The following is a 19,156-nucleotide window of genomic DNA, read 5'->3' as shown; positions in this document are numbered from 1 at the left end:
TTTTAATGTAAGACGTTTTCTTAATTAATTGTTGTGATTTGAAAATAAACAAATAGTATAGTTAATAAATATTCTTTGAGCTCATTGAGAATTTCTTTAATATATAGGTAATCCTATAATGGGCATTTCTGTAGATGGTTTCAGGATTGATTAAAACTAAATTTCTTTTAGTGTTCTATCGTCTATATTGTGTAATATTTCGACTAGATATTCATCAAATGCTTAAAATTATTTGCGTATACTTAGATAAACTTTAAAATGATTACCTACCTACGATAATAAATTGAAAACAAATTGTATTTTTTGTTCCTGAAAATCTGTATAATATCTGCATTATACTTACTATAAAATATAAATTGTGTGTATATACAATAATAAAAAAAATATACTGATAATTTGAGCGTCTTACATTAAAAAAAATCAATCTATATCTTTACATCAGATAAATATATCCTTAATGCTTAAATGTATACAATATATATAATTTGTAATTCATAAAGGTGGATTGTAGAATGTGCCGAGTTATTTCTGAAAACAAAAGATAATTACCAAGATTTATTACCAACGCACAGCATAAAAGCATCAAAGTATCAAATTCAAAAGTTTTTTGACTGTGTTGCAGCTACTATGTCCAGGCAGTTGAGACAAATTGTTTTTAAGTCTTTGAAACATTTCATGAAGGAAATACTTAAATATAAGGTTGGGCCGGTTGGGTATAGTATTTTGAAAAAACAATTTTATATGCTAATTAAATGTCATGTAACCATAATAATAATATGTAAATACCTAGTTAAATGTGTAAAATTAGTGTTTAAACTTTAAGTTTGTTAATACCTATATGGCTATATTATATACTATAATAGGTATACAGTTATAACAATATGTTTTAAAACTTTTTTTTTAGAACGGAAATGTAATAGATTCTGAATTTAAAGATAACATGTTCATAAGTTTACCGTTTTTTGTTCTTCGAGCAGTTCCTAACCCTAATTCAATTCAAATATCATTTAAACCTACACGTGAAGAATGTTTAAATCTTTTATTGTCAATCCCACGAAAAATAATTAAAACAGTAGAAGATATTCCAAGAATCGAACAACTGTTAATAAAAAGTAATATAATATAACTATTAAATACTTACTATCAGTAAAATCTATTATGTATAAAGTAAAAATATATATATAATTTATTTAAAAAATGTACCTAGAATTTAAAGGCGATTCTACAATGGTGTTAAAAAATATTCATGAATCTGAGGAGGAAATTCAAAAAATGTTGTTTGAAGTTGGTAAGATTTTAGAAAACAATTTTCCAGGCCCAGAAACTTACATAACATATTATGAAACCTACTACTATTTGATAAATGGCACAGAAACTGAAGCATTAAATACAATTTTTGCAAGTGACCCATTTCCATTATTAAGTGTATGTAAAATATAATTTGAAGAATAAATAGATTAATATTTAATATAATATTAATTATCATACTACCTATATCTTTCAGGAATTTAATGAATGGGTCATTAAGTATGTAACTATAAATGAAGATATTCTTAAACTTAGAGATCGAGTGGAATTGAATTTAATGAAATTAGATGTATCTGAGGTTAATACAAATTTAAAAAATATAGTTAAGAGTTTAAAGAACAGAATTCTCGAATATTTTATGAATTTAACACAGCAAAATATTTCTGGGTAAACAATTATATGCTTGAATACTAAATTATAATATAATATATCATATTATATTATTAGTATATATGATAATAATATACCTACAAATAATGACAACAGTAATAAATAATAATCATAGGTAAAATATTTTTTTTTTCAGAATAAATAGTGCATTTGAGGTAATGTCTACCAAGTCCTCAGAAATGCCTGATACAACTGAAGATTTAGTAGAGCTAAGTAATTATGTAACATTGTGCAGAGATTCTACTTTATCGAAAATGAAAGATCAACTGAGGACTGTCGGAGATTACATAATGTTTCTTTTTGAATACACTGAATTTAACAGTAATAATAGAATATTAAATTTTCTTCCATGATATTTTATTTTAAAACCACTAAACGTTATTAGTTGATGATATTCATTTGCAATCCCGAGTATTTCGATGGCCTCAAGAGATTGAACAATTTTTAGATTTAGCTACTAGTAGAGTTATTCAAAAGAAAGGAGTAGTTGAAGGCCAGTTGAAATCTAAAAAAACAGAATTTGAATTCGAGTATGTTAAAATTGTTAAAAATTAGTTCATTATTGAATGTTTCAAATTTTATACATGTATAGTCTTAAAAATCATTTCAAATTGCTGGACAATTTAAAGAAAAAAGACCCACCGATATTGACTAATGATGAAATCATAGCAGCTACCGAAGAAGTTGAACGTCTTACTAATTTTCTTAAAGAAGATATTGCTGCTGCAAAGGTATATATTATAAATTAAATGTAGGTATAGGTATTATATATATTAATATATTATACACAATTAAACAAAATATAATTATAATTTAATTTAACTAAATTAAAATAAATTGTGAACTAAGACAGTGTTTTATTTTATTAAACAATGTCTTAATTTTATGAACTATGTCTATATTATATTATCAACTACTATTGAGCTCAACAATTACCTATGCCAAAAAATAATAATATTATGTACCTTATAGTTATTAGGTAGTTATTAGGATTAAAATAATAATGATGTTAAATAATTTAGAGTATAAATCACACTGAAAAACTTTTGGATGTTGAAGTTACGCCATATACTCAACTTCACTCAATGGTTGCGGCAAGTGAGCAATTTGACCATTTGTGGCACATTGTTCACGATTTCCAGAAATACTATGAAATATGGTTCAATGGTAAAATATACTACTTATAGAGTATATTATGTAAACATTTGTATTAATATATTCCTAATAGAACATCATTTAATAATTATTATAGGACCATTCCACGATCTGAATGCTAAAGAAATAAAGGAAATGGTGGATAATATGTGGGATAACCTATATAAATTAGCTAGAATTCTTCAAGACTATCCTGGATCAAAAAGAGTTGCAGAAATTGTACGTGGTAAAGTAGATAATTTTAAAAAGTATTTACCCGTGTTGGAGACAATTTGTAATCCGGGTATTCACGATAGACATTGGACAGAGGTAATTTAATTAATACTTTATTATTGTAAATAATATATGGATCAATAATAACGAAATACCTATGCACATTAGATTAGCAAAAATGTTGGTGTAGACTTACATCCTAATGATTCATCAACTTTGTCTCAAATGATTGAAATTGGTTTACTGAACTATATTGAAAAACTCGAAGAAATTAGTGTTATTGCATCTAGAGAATATTCGCTTGAACAAAATCTTCGAAAAATGAAAGAAGAATGGTTAACTATTGAGTTTGAGTGTACCCCATACCGAGATAGTGGGGTTAGCATATTAACAGCGTTAGATGATATTCAGGTTATGTTAGATGATCACATACTGAAAGCTCAAACAATGCATGGATCGGTTTATATAAAACCTTTTGAAGAAGAAATGGATACATGGGAAAAAAAATTAATTTTGATGCAAGAAATTTTAGATTTATGGATTTCTGTAAGTATGACAATTGAAATATGTACATTAAATCAACATAATTATTTATTTTCGTATTAATTGTTCAGCTGCATAGGTACCCCAATGGTTATCTAAAAAAGTATTATTTATAACGTTTTATTGTTATAATTATATACCTATGATAAATATATAAATATATTTTACTAAGGTCAATGAAAGGTAAATTTAATCGTTCCCAATTCTCAACCTATATTGTGAATCAAATTGACATTAATAATATTTATTTGTTTAAATTATATTTAAAAATATGTACAATTGTTATTATTTTAATAGTTTATTCTTAGATCAGGCTATTAATTCACTTTGAATATTTATTGTTAATTGATAATAGGGTTATTAAAATAGGTATATTTTTACATTTTCAGTGAGTAAATTTTAATATTTTATTATACTTTTTTAAAAACCCAAAACGTAGAAAAGGAATACTGGGTACCTAGGTAGTGAAAGTATTTTGATAAAATATGTTAATAACATAAAATAAATATATTTTAACATTATTAAAAGTTAAACTTTTAGATTTATATAATTCCTATTTTTGCTTATTGAATACTTATTAAGGAATAAAGATGATGAATAATGTTTTATTAAATCGTTTAAAAACATAAATAATATTGAAATATTGTATGTAGGTGCAAGGGATTTGGATGTATTTAGGTCCAATATTTAGTTCAGAAGATATAAATCGTCAGATGCCCGAAGAAGCTAGAAATTTTAGAGCCGTAGATGCTATTTGGCGTCAAATTATGATTAACACTGTTAAAAATCGTAAAGTTCTCGAAGCTACAGATTATCCAAATATGTTGGCATTACTAAAAAAGTGCAGTGTTATGTTTGAGCAGATACAGAAAGGCTTGAACGAGTATTTAGAGAAAAAACGTCTTTTCTTTCCACGGTAAAATATACTTAATACTTATTAATTATGATATTGACGTGAAATTTACATTGACATTCAATAAAATTTTCAGATTTTTTTTTTTGTCTAACGACGAACTTCTTGAAATTTTGTCTGAAACCAAAGACCCATTACGGGTGCAACCACATCTTAAAAAATGTTTCGAAGGCATAGATAAATTAAACTTTACAAAAAGCATAGAAATTGTGGGAATGATATCAGCTGATGGTGAAGTAGTACCCTTTAATGGAATAATTTATCCGGCTGACGCTAAGGTATGGATTAATACGTCCTTAATAGTTGAAAATACATTTTTGGCTTCTAAATCTTTATTATTAATTTTATGCCACAGGGTTTGGTGGAAAAATGGTTGATTCAGGTTGAAATTTTAATGATGCAGTCAATAAGCGAAATTATTAACAATGCAGTAAAAGAATACGCAAATATTAAACGCGACGAATGGGTACTTAAGTGGCCGGGTATGGTTGTTTTATGTGCTGCAACAATAAATTGGACTGCTGAAGTAGAAACCGCTATTGAAAAAAAATCACTTCCTGTTAGAGAAGTTTCTTAAACTAAAAATAACCTTTAGACGTTAATAATTTAAGTTATCTATTTTTAGGCCCATCTACAGAAAAGTAATACACAAATAGAAAATTTGGTAAATTTAATGCGTGGCGCATTAAACATAGGTGAAAGGGCAACGGTGTGTGCTTTGATAGTTATAGATGTTCACGGTAATTATTTTAACATAGTATTTATCATTTGTGCATATTAAGACCTGACAAATGAAAAAACTTGTATTCTAATAAATATTTTTAAATTTTTTTATTTATTTAATTTTTTAACTCGTGTGTTACTCGATTAATATAATATTATTTTTATATTTTAATATTAAAAAAAAAAAATTAATTGAATTAATTGAATCAATTTTTTTTTAAATCTCAATATAGTCAATTTGTAAATTTGGATATTTTAGAAAACTGTTGACTGTAAAAAAATTTATCCAAATCAAGTGATTTATTTTTCATGATTTTTAAAAATTCAAAATTTTTGTGAAGTAAAACTCATTAATTTGAAAAATAATTACTTTTAAAAAAAAAATATTTAGATTTTAACAAATGTCTATTTAAAAATTCTCATAAAATATTTTTAAAACCTTTATACTTTTTAAATTTAAAATGTTTTTTACTAGGTACTGGATTAACTTTACTTAACAAAAATATAATGAGATATTAAACAATTTTTAAAAATTAAACTGCATGACTTAAATAAATGTTTTTATCAACATTTTTATAAAAACAAGATTTACAAAATGGTTAATTTAATTTTTTCAAAAAAAAAATTTAATCAGATTTAAATTTTTATATTTCAGTATTAAAAAATAAAAATAAAAAATGTTACAATATATACGTTACACGTCTGTAAGTTATATGAAAAAAAAAAATCAAAAATTTTAAAATAGATTAAAAGTTATTTCATTTGCAGGTCTCCCTGTTACAACCTGTAAACTAAATAGTAAATAGTGCCTTATTTAATAGAAAATGTTTAATAATATGTTTAATATTTTAAGCACGTGACGTTGTTAAAAATCTTATATCTCTAAAAATAAGTAATATTCGAGATTTCAATTGGATTAGTCAACTTAGGTATTATAATAAAGATTCTAAAACTACTGTGTCGATGATAACCACTACTCTAGACTACGGTAATGAATATTTAGGCAACACATCAAGATTAGTAATTACTCCGTTGACAGATCGATGTTACAGGTAAAATAATAACTTGACATAAAATGTTCATATTATTTTTAAAAATTGTTTTTAATTAAAAGAACACTCATGGGTGCATTAAAATTACACCTCAGTGGAGCTTCTGAAGGTCCAGCTGGAACTGGAAAAACCGAAACCACAAAAGATTTAGCCAAAGCAATAGCCAAACAATGTATAGTATTTAATTGTTCAGAAGGACTTGATTTTAAAGCTACAGGCAAATTTTTCATGGTTTGTTTTATAACATTTATAAGGCAATATAAGACATTATATTAATATTATTAAATTTTAAATGTGTGATCACTTTTACATGTATTGATAGGACGTCATACCCGCATGTGTAGTTTCCGATTTTTTTAAATTAAAATATTCCCAGTAATATTTTCAGACCATTTTGAATTTTTGCCATATGATAAAATTTTCAAAATACCTATTTGAACTATTTACAGGCATAAGAAATTTTAGATTTTTTTTTTAGTTTTTTAAAGTTTGTGGGTACAATTATTTGCTCGGTGAAAAAAACTTAAACATTTAATACAAGGTCCTTCGTAAGTTTTCTACCATACTTTTTTCATTTAATTTTATGTAATAATATATTTTTTATTTAATTTTTTTTTTTTTAACGTTTATTTGCATTAGGCCGCCATATTTAATATAATTTGTGAAAGGTTTGTAGACTTGTAGTGTTTAGTCCGTTTTTTGAAGAGTCGAAGAGCCTAACTAGACAGCTAAACAAAAACAATTAACGTATGCCGCAATCATTATCTAAACGAAAAATAATTTGTATAATAATTGAGATAAATTGACAATTCTAAAACCAAGTATTGAAGTACTTCATACTAGTTTCAATATTTCCATGATATCGATATGCAGGGTGGATGAATGAAAAATATCATTTCAATTTCTACGTTAAACCCATCTTATTCAGGGTACTATGATGTACCTATTTCAAAATGTATTTTCCTTGCAGGGCTCGAATAATATTTCCTTTAATTAATTATTATTTAATGTTTCCATTTTATTCAGGTTTCAATTACAGAATATTAAATTGCTCAGGTTTTACTGTGTTTATATTATTATTGCACGCATTTGAAGTTATTGTAAGTTTTTTGAAATTGTTCACATCACTACTTGTAATCTTCATACTAGGGATTAGCACAATCTGGAGCATGGGCTTGTTTCGACGAATTCAATAGAATTGAACTTGAAGTATTGTCCGTAATTGCTCAGCAAGTGTATATTATACAAACGGCGGTAAAAGCTAAGAAGGACAAATTCATTTTTGAAGGCACAGAGTTAACATTAAATCCTACTTGTGCAGTTTTTATAACTATGATCCCAGGGTATGATTACTTTTTTTTAGGGAATATTAACAACTTATTGAAATTATTAAAATTATACAATTACAGATATGCGGGACGGCAAGAACTACCTGATAATTTGAAAGTATTATTCCGTACAGTCGCTATGATGGTACCAGATTATGCCATGATTGGAGAAATATCACTATACTCTTTGGGTTTTAGTAATGCTAGAAGGTATTTTCATATGTTATTAATGTTTACGTATAATAATAAATTGGATAACTCTATCAAATACCTAACTATATTATAGTTTGGCTGAAAAAATTGTAGACACATATAAATTATGTTCAGAACAATTGTCATCTCAATCACATTACGATTATGGGATGAGGGCAGTAAAATCTGTATTAACATCTATAGAAAATTTAAAATTAAAATATCCAAATAACAACGAAGAGGAAATTGTGTTAAGAGCTATATACGACGTCAATATGCCAAAATTTTCATCTGAGGTTTTACACTATGAACTTACTAACTAACAAATTTAAAAATGATTTAACTTAATAATATTTCTTATTAGGATACACCACTTTTTATTGGTATATATGGAGATTTATTCCCTGGTGTCAAACTCTTAATGCCAGAAAGAGAAGAACTCATAAATAAAATAAACATAAACTTATGTAAACGGAATTTACAAAGTACTCCGTGGTTCATTGATAAAATAATACAAGTATACGAGATGGTGCTGGTTAGACATGGGCTTATGATTGTTGGTGAACCATTTTCTGGAAAAACTTGTGCCTATCAGGTATATTATTTATACATTTGTGTTAATATTTATCGTAAATATTCAAATTATATTTGTGTTTGACGTTTGTAATTTTTAAATCGTATATGCATTCAGGTTATAGCTGAGATGGTCCAGATGACCGTCTAGTGTCTACACTAGAGTCTTGAAATTTAAAAATAATATATACTTACATAACGTAATATGCATACTAATGTATTTTTGACATTTGCAACAATGAAAAGTTATTTACGATGTACAATTTAAAATTAAAAAGTAGATAATGCTCTGCGGTACATCATGCTAATAATGCTGTAATGGATGTTTTAAATTTGAATTCAATGATATAAAATGATTGTACCTACCTGGTTACTTATACGAAAAACGATTCTGAGCGATTCTTTCAGCCTATATTATATAATATTACTAGGTGTATTTTATCATAATTATAATATCATAAAATATACATAGTAATATTAATTAGGCATTAGTAGGTACATTAGGTTAAATTAATTTTTGCCGAAAACTTTGAAAATTTAATTTGGAGTATAATTTATGTATATCTAGATAAGATAGATAATACATAATTTCAAGAAAAATATCTAAATAATGCTTAGATAATTTATAAAAAAAAATTATTATAAATTACATATTAAAAAAACTATTTAAATAAAGGTATAGACACGGTTAACAATTAGGAAAGTTATTTGATATAAATATGATATTATACCATTTATACCACATTATAATATGTAATATAAGTCAATTAATGGGGACATTAATATATTATAAGTATTGTTTATTCTTTAGTTGACCTTAATAAAAATCGAAAAATCTCATGGCTATAAATAGCGTGACTTTCCGGTGAACTTTTTCTATTTAAGAGAGGTAGAAAATCTTGTTGAGAACCTTCTATTAAAATTTCTAATGTTAGCTATGAAAAGAAAACTTTTATAAATTTCTAATTAAAAAAAATTTGAAAAATTTGAAAAAAAATTACTATGGTTATAACTTATAAATAAATAAAAAAAAGTCAAAATAGTTTAAAAATCGTACTATATTTTAGTGATGAGCAAAAGAAAAGGTTATTAACCTCCCACCGTTGGGTAATTCCTGGCTATGCCACTACACCGTTCTATTGTCGATATTGATTTGTAAAGTAACAACAACAACTATAATATAATGTATAATATGTGATTTTTAAAATTAAATATTTTTATTTTTTGATTATCCACGTACAGATGCTCGTTTATGGTATACGTGACATAAATTATTCTGTTGTATTGGTTATTGGCAATACGCGTTATATTGTTGCAGGTGTGAATATGAAACATTTAATTTATATTTATTATCTATTCAAAATGTAGTATATTATGATTAAATATTATGTGTAATACAATTATTTTCAATGCATTTTGCAATGTCATTATATAATAGTGCATCTGACCACTCTAGAATCGGCCATCTCTTGGTATAATTATAATAGATGTGAACTTTTTGTAACTTTTTATAATCTTTATTAGCTATTTATCGGATATACTCAATTGATTATTTTATTTTATTATGACTGTTTAGTGTTTATAGCATTTGCAAATTTTGTATTTTTACAAGACTTAACATTAATAATTATTTTTATTCCTAAAGGTCTTGGCAGAATCGTTGAGTGATTTACAACTCGATCGCAAAGCAATAATGAAAGAATTTAAAACCACGTGTAAAATTATCAATCCTAAATCAATTACAATTGGTCAATTGTATGGATCATTTGATACAGTTTCGCATGAATGGCATGATGGTAAATACTCTTAAGCTATAAATTAGATACATTAAAAAAAAAATAATAATAACAATACCATTTAAATATTTTTTTATTTTAGGAGTATTAGCAATTGTGTTTCGAGAATTTGCTAATAGTGTATCAATGGATCGCAAATGGATTGTATTTGATGGGCCTGTTGATGCGGTATGGGTAGAAAATATGAATACAGTGTTGGACGATAACAGAAAACTTTGCTTAATGTCTGGAGAAATTATACAGGTTTATATAATTTATAAACTACTTTGTTTCTATTATATATTTTATAATTTATGATCAAGGCATCATCCATTTACATTATATTTAAAAAAAAATGTTCGTACAGATGAGTAATAAAATGAACATGGTATTTGAACCTGCCAATTTAGAACAAGCTTCACCTGCCACCGTATCTCGTTGTGGAATGATTCATGTAGAACCAAAGCAGCTTGGTTGGAGATCTTTTTGGTTTTCGTATAAACAAAATCTTTGTTCTAAAATTTTGCCAGACCAAAAAATTATGATGGATGACATAATCGAGTGGTTGGTACCCGCCATATTTGTTTTTATACAAAAACATTGTAGTTTATTTTTAGCTACTTCTGAAAATCATATGTTTAACGTAAGTAGTGAATTTTAATTATTTATGTAATTTAAATTTAAAAAATGTATGATGCATTTTACAGTCGTTTACAAGGTTAATGGATTGTTTGATTAAAGAAGAAACTGGAATTGGATTCACAACCATATGGGTGGGATGTACAATCATTTTTAGTTTGATCTGGAGTCTTGGTTCCTTAATAAAGGGCGATAGCCGAAATAAATTTGATACATTTTTTCGGAAACTTCTTCTTGGAAATAATGACCAATATCATAAACCAAATACTTTTAAGTTGACAAAAATCCACCTTTTTCCAGATATGGGTACAGTTTATGACTATGTTTATGATAAGAAAAATAATGGTTCTTGGGTCCTATGGTCTGAAAAAATAGATTTTAAAAGGATTTCACCAGATGCCAGAGTAAATACATTATTTAATATTTATAATTTATAATTTATGTACATATTTTATAATTTTTTCTATTTTCATTAGAACTTGAATTTAAAACAATAGTTGTATAAGTGACATTGACTTTATTCGTTTTATAGATAAATGATTTAATCATTCAAACTGATGAAACAGCTAAGCAACATTACTTTCTTCAAATATTATTAAAAAATGAAATTCCCTTACTGTTTGTCGGACCTACTGGTACTGGGAAATCAGTTATTGTGCTGGACTACTTAATTAATTTGCCAAAAGAAAAATTTTTAGCTAACGTATTAAACTTCTCAGCGTGGACTGAAGCTAACACTGTACAAGATATTATAATTTCTAAATTGGACAAGTATATCAACTGTTGTAACTTTTATAAGAAAAATATAATAGCTTATAAAATATTAATTGTATAGGCGAAGAAGAGGAGTTTTTGGGCCGTCTGTTGGTAAAAAATGTATGTTGTTTGTAGATGATTTAAGCATGCCATTAACTGAAAAATATGGCGCTCAGCCACCAATAGAATTATTAAGACAATGGATTGATCATGGTCATTGGTATGATCTTCAAACTATGTCAAGAATAGATATGCTCGATATGGTTAGGTTTATTTTAATTTATTATTTGGTATAATCTTTTTTAATATAACTAATATTTATTTAATAATAATTTCTTCAATCTTCAGTTATTTATTGGTGTACTTCAACCTCCTGGTGGTGGTTCAAATCAAGTTACTACTCGTTTCACTAGACATATGAATGCTATTGGTATTGATTCATTCAGCCCAGAAACTATGTCTAAAATATTCTCTCAAATTATAAAATGGCATTTTAACAAAGGATTTTCTGAGCCTATCGCATTGCAAGGAAATGTATAAACTCATAATTTTGTAAAACAAAAATATATATTTTAACTAAAATTAATTTAGAGTGTTGTAGAAGCAATACTGTTTGTTTACAAAGAAGCAGTCTCAACATTTTTACCAACTCCTGCTAAATCTCATTATACTTTCAACTTACGAGATTTTACCAGAGTTATAAAAGGAATATTATTGTTACCAGCATCACGGTGTAAAACTCTTGAAAAAATGTTCAGACTGTGGGTTCATGAGACATGGCGTGTATTTGGTGATAGATTAGTCCACGATGATGACCGTAATAAACTATTTGAAATAATGAAAACAGCATCTTATAGTTGTTTGAGACAACCGATGGACGTTTATCTAAGTGATTTAATGCCAGTCGAGGAGAGCTTTTTAAATACTGATCATTTACGAAACCTATTTTATGGAAATTACATGGATCCGGATATTAATAAGAAAATTTATGATGAAGTTCATAGTGAAAAACAACTAATCCAACGAATGGATTATTATTTGAATGAATACAATACTATGTCTAAAAATCCATTATCAATGGTTATGTTTAAGTTTGCTATTGAACATGTGTCCCGTGTAAGTAGAGTCTTACAACAAGACAACGGTCATTTGTTATTAGTTGGAATAGGCGGTAGTGGAAGACAATCGGCTACAAAGTTGGCCTCATTTATTGCCGGTTATAAAATATTTCAAGTATTATTATATTATATTATATAAAAATATCCGTTTAAATAAAATAATGGAATGTAAATATTTTTATCAGATTGAAATAGGAAGGAATTATGGTAAAAATGAATGGAATGAAGATATGAAAAAAATATTAAGATATGCTGGATGCGATGGAAATCCAATTACATTTTTTTTATCAGACAATCAAATTGCAGATGACAGTTTTGTAGAAGATATAAATATGTTACTTAATACCGGAGACATACCAAATCTTTATCAATCTGATGATAGAGTTGATATTTTAGATAAAGTATCCAATATTGCTCAAACCCTTGTAAGTTATTTTTGTTTATTTTTTCGAAAATATAATGGGCCCGACTGAACAGGTTTGACCAACAACATATAAGTTGCGTATCAATGACATATATTATTTTAAATAATGAGACGAGTATGATACATTTTTGCATCATTAAAAATGATTTTCAATATATATAAATATATAATTTCATTAAGTAAGATGTATTAATATTTAGTTTGAAATTATCTTTCTATTTTTGGTATTTTTTCTTTAAACCTCAAGTTAATTTATTAATGTTTGAAGCTTAACAAATACCTGGGAAAGTTCAGCTCTTTTCTCTTAACCTTTTTTGTTTGCACCTAAGTACAGCACAATCCGTTTCTGCTTGGTTAATTTTTTCTTAGGTCTGATAATTTTTAATATATACTCATATAGATCTAAAGTTTTTATCTATTTACAAAGGCCTAACTGAAAATTAGAATTGTATTATTAACTAGTAACTTATACCACAATTTATAACTCGTTAATTTAAAACAAATTCATTTTTTTATTACAGGGGTTAAACGTTGAAACAACACCACTTGCTTTATACAATTTCTTTATAGAAAGAGTCAAAGAAAACCTTCATCTTACTTTAGCTATGTCACCAATTGGTGATGTGTTCAGAAACCACTTGAGAATGTTTCCTTCACTCATAAACTGTTGTACAATCGACTGGTATAGTATAATTTAATGTACATTGGTATTCCGTATTGGAACGAAATTCAGTTAATGCAAGCTTATTATTATGATTGTTTATTATAGGTTTACAGTTTGGCCTAAAGACGCTCTTGAGAAAGTCGCAGAATATTATTTAAAAGATATGTCTATTCACAGTGATATTGCATCATCTTGTGTAATAATTTGTAAAGAATTTCATACTACAGCTAGAGATGCTTCTTCCAGGTAAATTGTCTCATTTAAGCGTTTTATTAGTAGGTATATAAAACATACAATATAGGTAACCCAATAGTTTTTAAAAATAACATGTAATGACATCTAATTAAAGTCCTTACAAATAGGTATTAAAATTTGATTATTTCTAAGTTATGTTAATTTGATTTATCACCTTGTAACTTATTTGTTATTTATGGTCGAAAATATAATGACTATCTAGTCATATAAACCATAACATTAAATGTTGGAAATAATAATTGAATTATTTTAATATTTCAATTTCTTAATAACAATTGTTTTATAATATTACATTTTAGATTTTATTCAGCGTTAAAAAGGCATAACTATGTTACACCAACTTCCTATTTAGAGTTAATAAAAACATTTAAAAATTTGCATAAAAAGAAGGTAGATCAAATTACAACTTTGCGAAACAGATATGAAACTGGTTTAAAAAAATTAGACTTTGCTGCGGGCCAAGTATCTGTTATGCAAGATCAACTAACAGCTTTAAGACCAAAACTTGTAGAAACTTCATTGGCTACTGAAGCTCTTATGGTTAAAATTGAACAAGATACAGTAAAAGTCGAAGCCAAAAAAGAAGTACTTCATAAAACAAAATAATTTTTTTTATACCTAATATTCTATAATTATTATTTATAATATATCTTAGATAGTGGGCGCCGATGAAGCCCTTGCTAATGATGCTGCAGCAGCATCACAGGCTATCAAAGACGATTGTGAAAGTGATTTAGCTGAAGCCATACCAGCCCTCGAAGCAGCAGTTTCAGCTCTAAATACTCTTAAGCCCGCCGATATTACCGTAGTTAAATCTATGAAAAATCCACCATATGGTGTAAAGTTAGTACTAGAAGCAGTTTGTGTTATGAAAGGAATTAAATCTGAACGTAAACCAGATCCAAGTGGCTCTGGGCGGATGATTGAAGATTTTTGGGGACCATCACAGAAACTAATTTCAGATACTAAATTTTTAGAAAGTTTAAAAACATATGACAAAGATAATATAGATCCTGCAGTCATGAAACATATAAGAGAAAAGTAATTTTTATACATTTTTCTTGTGTACAAAAATAATCACATGATTCATTTTCAGATATATTAATGATCCAGACTTCAATCCAATTAGTATCAAATCAGTTTCTAATGCGTGTGAAGGCCTTTGTAAATGGATACGAGCGTTGGATGTTTATGATAAAGTAATAAAAATTGTCGGACCTAAAAAAGAAAAACTTCAACAAGCGGAAACGGACTACGCTGTACAAATGGAAAAACTTAACGAAAAAAGAGCTGAGCTTTCCGGGGTTTTAAGCAAGCTTCAAACATTGAGAGATGAACTCGCGGAAAAAACGAAAGAGAAAAAAGAATTGGAAGATAATATTGACTTGTGTTCTCAAAAGTTGACCAGAGCTGAACAATTAATTAGTGGTCTTAGCGGAGAAAAATATAAATGGAGCCAAACAGCTCTAGAATTGCAATCAACATTAGATAATGCAATTGGCGATGTATTATTATCTGCAGGCGTTGTTGCCTACCTTGGGGCATTTACTGTTGACTTTAGAAATGTTAGTGTAATTGTAAATTTGTACTTTGAATATATTAGACACTACATCATGTATGTGTGTGCAGTCAGCCCTCCTCTCAACTTTGTCCAAAATGCACCAAACAAATTGTAAATTTAAGTGCTTTATTTGTAAGTAATTGTAAGTTATTTGAGTTTGTTGTCTGGTACGCCTGGTACTCTGGTGTAGATCGGACGGTCGGAGAACGAGAGAGTAGCCGCCGGCGGCCGGTACTCGCTTTGCGTGACTTGCCTTCCCGTCCCGCCTTGGGCCTTTGCGGCACGGTGGGAGAGTCGACAGTGTCGCGATGTCGTAGCTCGTGGTGGTGGTTGACAAAAGTGTAGACCGATCGCTGCGGTACCTGTACATTGTAATGGTTGCCGCTGCGAACGGTGTCAAAGTTAGCCGGGGATCCAGTTTATTTTGGCCATAACTTCAAACTGTCGAGCTTACAAATTCTAAAAGTAACCTCTACAACTTACAATTTGTCCATTGTAATGTTAATAAAGCGGCGATGGAGTTCGTGTGAAGTTGTACCTTCCCTTAATTTTTAAGTTTATTTCGGACTCACCTTAGCTTTGAGGAACTTCCAAATTCCAAAAATCAACTTACTATGGCTTATGGCTTATAAATTAAACTCTACAACTTACAATCCACCTAGTGTAATTTGGATTAAGTTGGATGGGCTACCCGCACAAGTTCAGATTTTATTCTTTAAAATATTTATATAGAAAAACAAAATTAATGTTCAGGTACTTATTGATGATTGGAACCAAAAGTGTTTGGAAATGAGTATTCCATGTTCAAAACAGTTTTCATTAATACATACATTAGGAGAACCATTATTAATTCGAGAATGGAATATATTTGGACTTCCAGCTGATAATTTTTCTGTTGAAAATGGAATCATCGTATTTAGTGGTACGAGATGGCCTCTAATGATTGACCCCCAAGGTCAAGCGAATAAATGGATAAAAACTATGGAAAATTCAAACAATATTTCTGTAGTTAAACTGTCAACTTCTAATTATATGACTTCCATACGATTAGCAATCGAACATGGTTTACCGGTTCTTTTAGAAAATATACTAGAAGACATAGATGCTACACTTGGTATGTTAATATTATATCATATTAAATTTGAAAAATTAAAATACGTCTTAAGAAATTGTGTGACTTTTTATAGACCAAGTACTATTAAGAAATATATATAAGGAAGGCGGAATTGAATACTTGAGATTTGGCGATGATTTGTTGGAATATAATCACTCGTTTAGACTTTACATCACAACACGACTTCGAAATCCTCATTATTTACCAGATACTTCTGTTAAAGTAGGTGTTTTTTCTAACTAAATAAATCAACAATTAATGTCAGAAACTTAAAAGTCTAAAGTCAACATTTTAATATTTTACTTTAATTTTCATAATGTTGGTAAATTTAACAATGGCTAATACAATTATAAATAAGCGGGCTAGTAGTTAACCGCTTTGCTGTACAGTAGGAGTGTACCTCGACATTAAGTAAGTAGGTATTGTACCTACTTAATCTAATGATTCTGAGCGGAGATAGTCTATCAGCCTTATTGGTAGTTATTATATTTATATTACCAATATAATTTTTTTTTTTTTAATGCCCTGAGGCTTTATTATTTAAACGACCCAAAAGTCGTTAAACAATTATATATATATTACATACTAGGTATAAATTATATATACTTTACACGTTGATGGAGTCACTTCCAATGAAGTTGCTCCTGCCTTAATCTAAAATCTTAAAGTAAGTCATATGGTTTCAGACGCTTAAGACATCTGATGTCTTTGGAGTTGTCTAATAATAGGATGGCCAATGGATTGATATGGTGATCTAGCCTCGTCACGTGTTTGCGAGAAAACCTTTGGACTTAGTTTGCTATTGTAGGCATCGTATCACGGTGAATTGAGTTGTTTCTTTCGAACCGGTAGGTTAGGCAGTGAAGGTCTGAAGAACATCGGTTTTGTCATTGTTGTATTACGTCGATTTCAGACTTACTGGCACAGCCCCACAGTTGAATGCCGTAAATCCAGATCGGTTAGGTTAACTACATACAGTAGACGTTTGTTTTCGATGGTTAACTCGGTGTAGGCTCCAACTAACCAATAAAGTTTTCGCATTTTTTCTTTAATTTGAATTTTTTCTGACGGACGTGGTGTTTCCAGCTTAGACGAGAGTTAAGGTGCATTCAAAGATATTTAGCTGAATTTATTTGTGGGACTGGTGGTTCATTTAGTTCTATTTGGATTTTTTTGGTTTTGCGTAACGTATTGTTAACGCGTTCCGATTTATCACCATTGATTTTAATTTTCCAACGTCTCGTCCAGGCAAAGATGTTGTAAATTTACTTCTGTAAGTTATCAGTTGGAGTGAGCTGACTCTTCTGTGCCGACAAAATTGTCGTATCGTCGGCAAACATAGCTAACGTTGTGTTGTCATCGTTTGTTAGATATATCAGCCGTATAGAATAAGTACAGGATAGGTCATAAAACTCTACCTTGTGGTACTCCAGCTGATGTGTCTTTCCATTCGGTGATCACTTCTTCGTGTATGACTCGAAATTGACGGTGAGTGAAGTATGATTCAAGAATTGCACACCAGGTATGTTGCAGCTGATCACGCAGTTTGATGAAGGATCCTTTATGCTAGCTTTTGTCAAAAGCCTGGGCTACGGCAAGGAATACTCCAAAGCAGTACTTTTTTCCTTGAAGAGCTTTACTTATCACATTAATAACTCAATGTACTCGATCGATTTTCGAATGTTTGTTGCGAAATCCAAACTGGTGTTCTGGTATAAGTTTTTTCCTCTATATCGGTTTTAGGTGTTTGAGCAGAAGTTTCTCTAAAAGCTTCGATAAACTTTGAAGTAGTGATATCGGTCGGTATTATTTGACATTGTCATGTGGTTTCCTGGTTTGAGCAACATGATCACTATTCACTTATGCCCATTTCCGTTATTCTGTCACGTATTCTGTGCGCAAAATAACGTTGTATATGTGTGTGCGCCTTCTTTGGAAGTTCTTTCAGTATTTTTGGACTAATTTCATCATAGATTTGTGATTTTTTGGGGATTAAGTTGTGTAACGTCTCCTTTTTACCTATCGCTCTACCACCACTCGTTTAGGTGTCGTTCTGTTTATATTAACGAAGTCTCGGGACTCGACCCCGGTGTGTGATATTATTACTAGGGATCAGGGTTACCTTATGTGAAGCAAAGTACTCAACGTATAAATATATATATATATATATATATGTATCTATTATTAAACATAAATGTATTATTATATTATTAGGTAATACTTATAAATTATAACTCAGGGTCACCAATCGGGCCATGGTGTGCCAGCGCTTCCACCAATTGTAACATATCCTCTTTAGGTCGTTGTCAGCCCTCGACTTCCACTATCGACCATCCGCTCAAACTATTGACTCTCGACCATAAAACTATGTACCTACAATGTTTGTGACGATAATCGTTACAGTTGTTATCTAATTCTTTAGCAATTTCAAACGGAAAGAAATATTTGATTTTTTCACGT

At 28.7% G+C, this 19,156-nt stretch overlaps 1 protein-coding gene across 1 annotated transcript in view; it reads left to right on the top strand.

Moving 5' to 3' along the window:
- The first annotated feature begins 2,749 nt into the window (after nt 1-2,749).
- The window catches only part of LOC132936000 (dynein axonemal heavy chain 3-like), a 33,188-nt gene continuing 16,781 nt past the window's right edge, over nt 2,750-19,156 (top strand). The window contains exons 1-29 of the mRNA XM_061002651.1: nt 2,750-2,865; nt 2,951-3,162; nt 3,235-3,612; nt 4,263-4,525; nt 4,599-4,800; nt 4,878-5,081; nt 5,148-5,262; nt 6,099-6,297; nt 6,360-6,528; nt 7,447-7,640; nt 7,707-7,835; nt 7,912-8,113; nt 8,182-8,412; nt 10,036-10,186; nt 10,269-10,429; nt 10,533-10,808; nt 10,873-11,208; nt 11,337-11,575; nt 11,640-11,823; nt 11,909-12,094; nt 12,152-12,793; nt 12,864-13,103; nt 13,624-13,784; nt 13,872-14,012; nt 14,321-14,606; nt 14,677-15,062; nt 15,118-15,586; nt 16,336-16,696; nt 16,770-16,918. Of these exons, the coding sequence (XP_060858634.1) occupies nt 2,784-2,865; nt 2,951-3,162; nt 3,235-3,612; nt 4,263-4,525; nt 4,599-4,800; nt 4,878-5,081; nt 5,148-5,262; nt 6,099-6,297; nt 6,360-6,528; nt 7,447-7,640; nt 7,707-7,835; nt 7,912-8,113; nt 8,182-8,412; nt 10,036-10,186; nt 10,269-10,429; nt 10,533-10,808; nt 10,873-11,208; nt 11,337-11,575; nt 11,640-11,823; nt 11,909-12,094; nt 12,152-12,793; nt 12,864-13,103; nt 13,624-13,784; nt 13,872-14,012; nt 14,321-14,606; nt 14,677-15,062; nt 15,118-15,586; nt 16,336-16,696; nt 16,770-16,918 (6,948 nt within the window). The 5' untranslated portion in view covers nt 2,750-2,783. The remainder of the gene's footprint in view (nt 2,866-2,950; nt 3,163-3,234; nt 3,613-4,262; nt 4,526-4,598; nt 4,801-4,877; nt 5,082-5,147; nt 5,263-6,098; nt 6,298-6,359; nt 6,529-7,446; nt 7,641-7,706; nt 7,836-7,911; nt 8,114-8,181; nt 8,413-10,035; nt 10,187-10,268; nt 10,430-10,532; nt 10,809-10,872; nt 11,209-11,336; nt 11,576-11,639; nt 11,824-11,908; nt 12,095-12,151; nt 12,794-12,863; nt 13,104-13,623; nt 13,785-13,871; nt 14,013-14,320; nt 14,607-14,676; nt 15,063-15,117; nt 15,587-16,335; nt 16,697-16,769; nt 16,919-19,156) is intronic.

Source organism: Metopolophium dirhodum, chromosome 1 (assembly GCF_019925205.1).
Source record: "Metopolophium dirhodum isolate CAU chromosome 1, ASM1992520v1, whole genome shotgun sequence".
Lineage (NCBI taxonomy): Eukaryota > Metazoa > Arthropoda > Insecta > Hemiptera > Aphididae > Metopolophium > Metopolophium dirhodum.
Note: the sequence above shows the minus strand (reverse complement) of the source record. Positions and strands in the feature narration are given on the sequence as shown.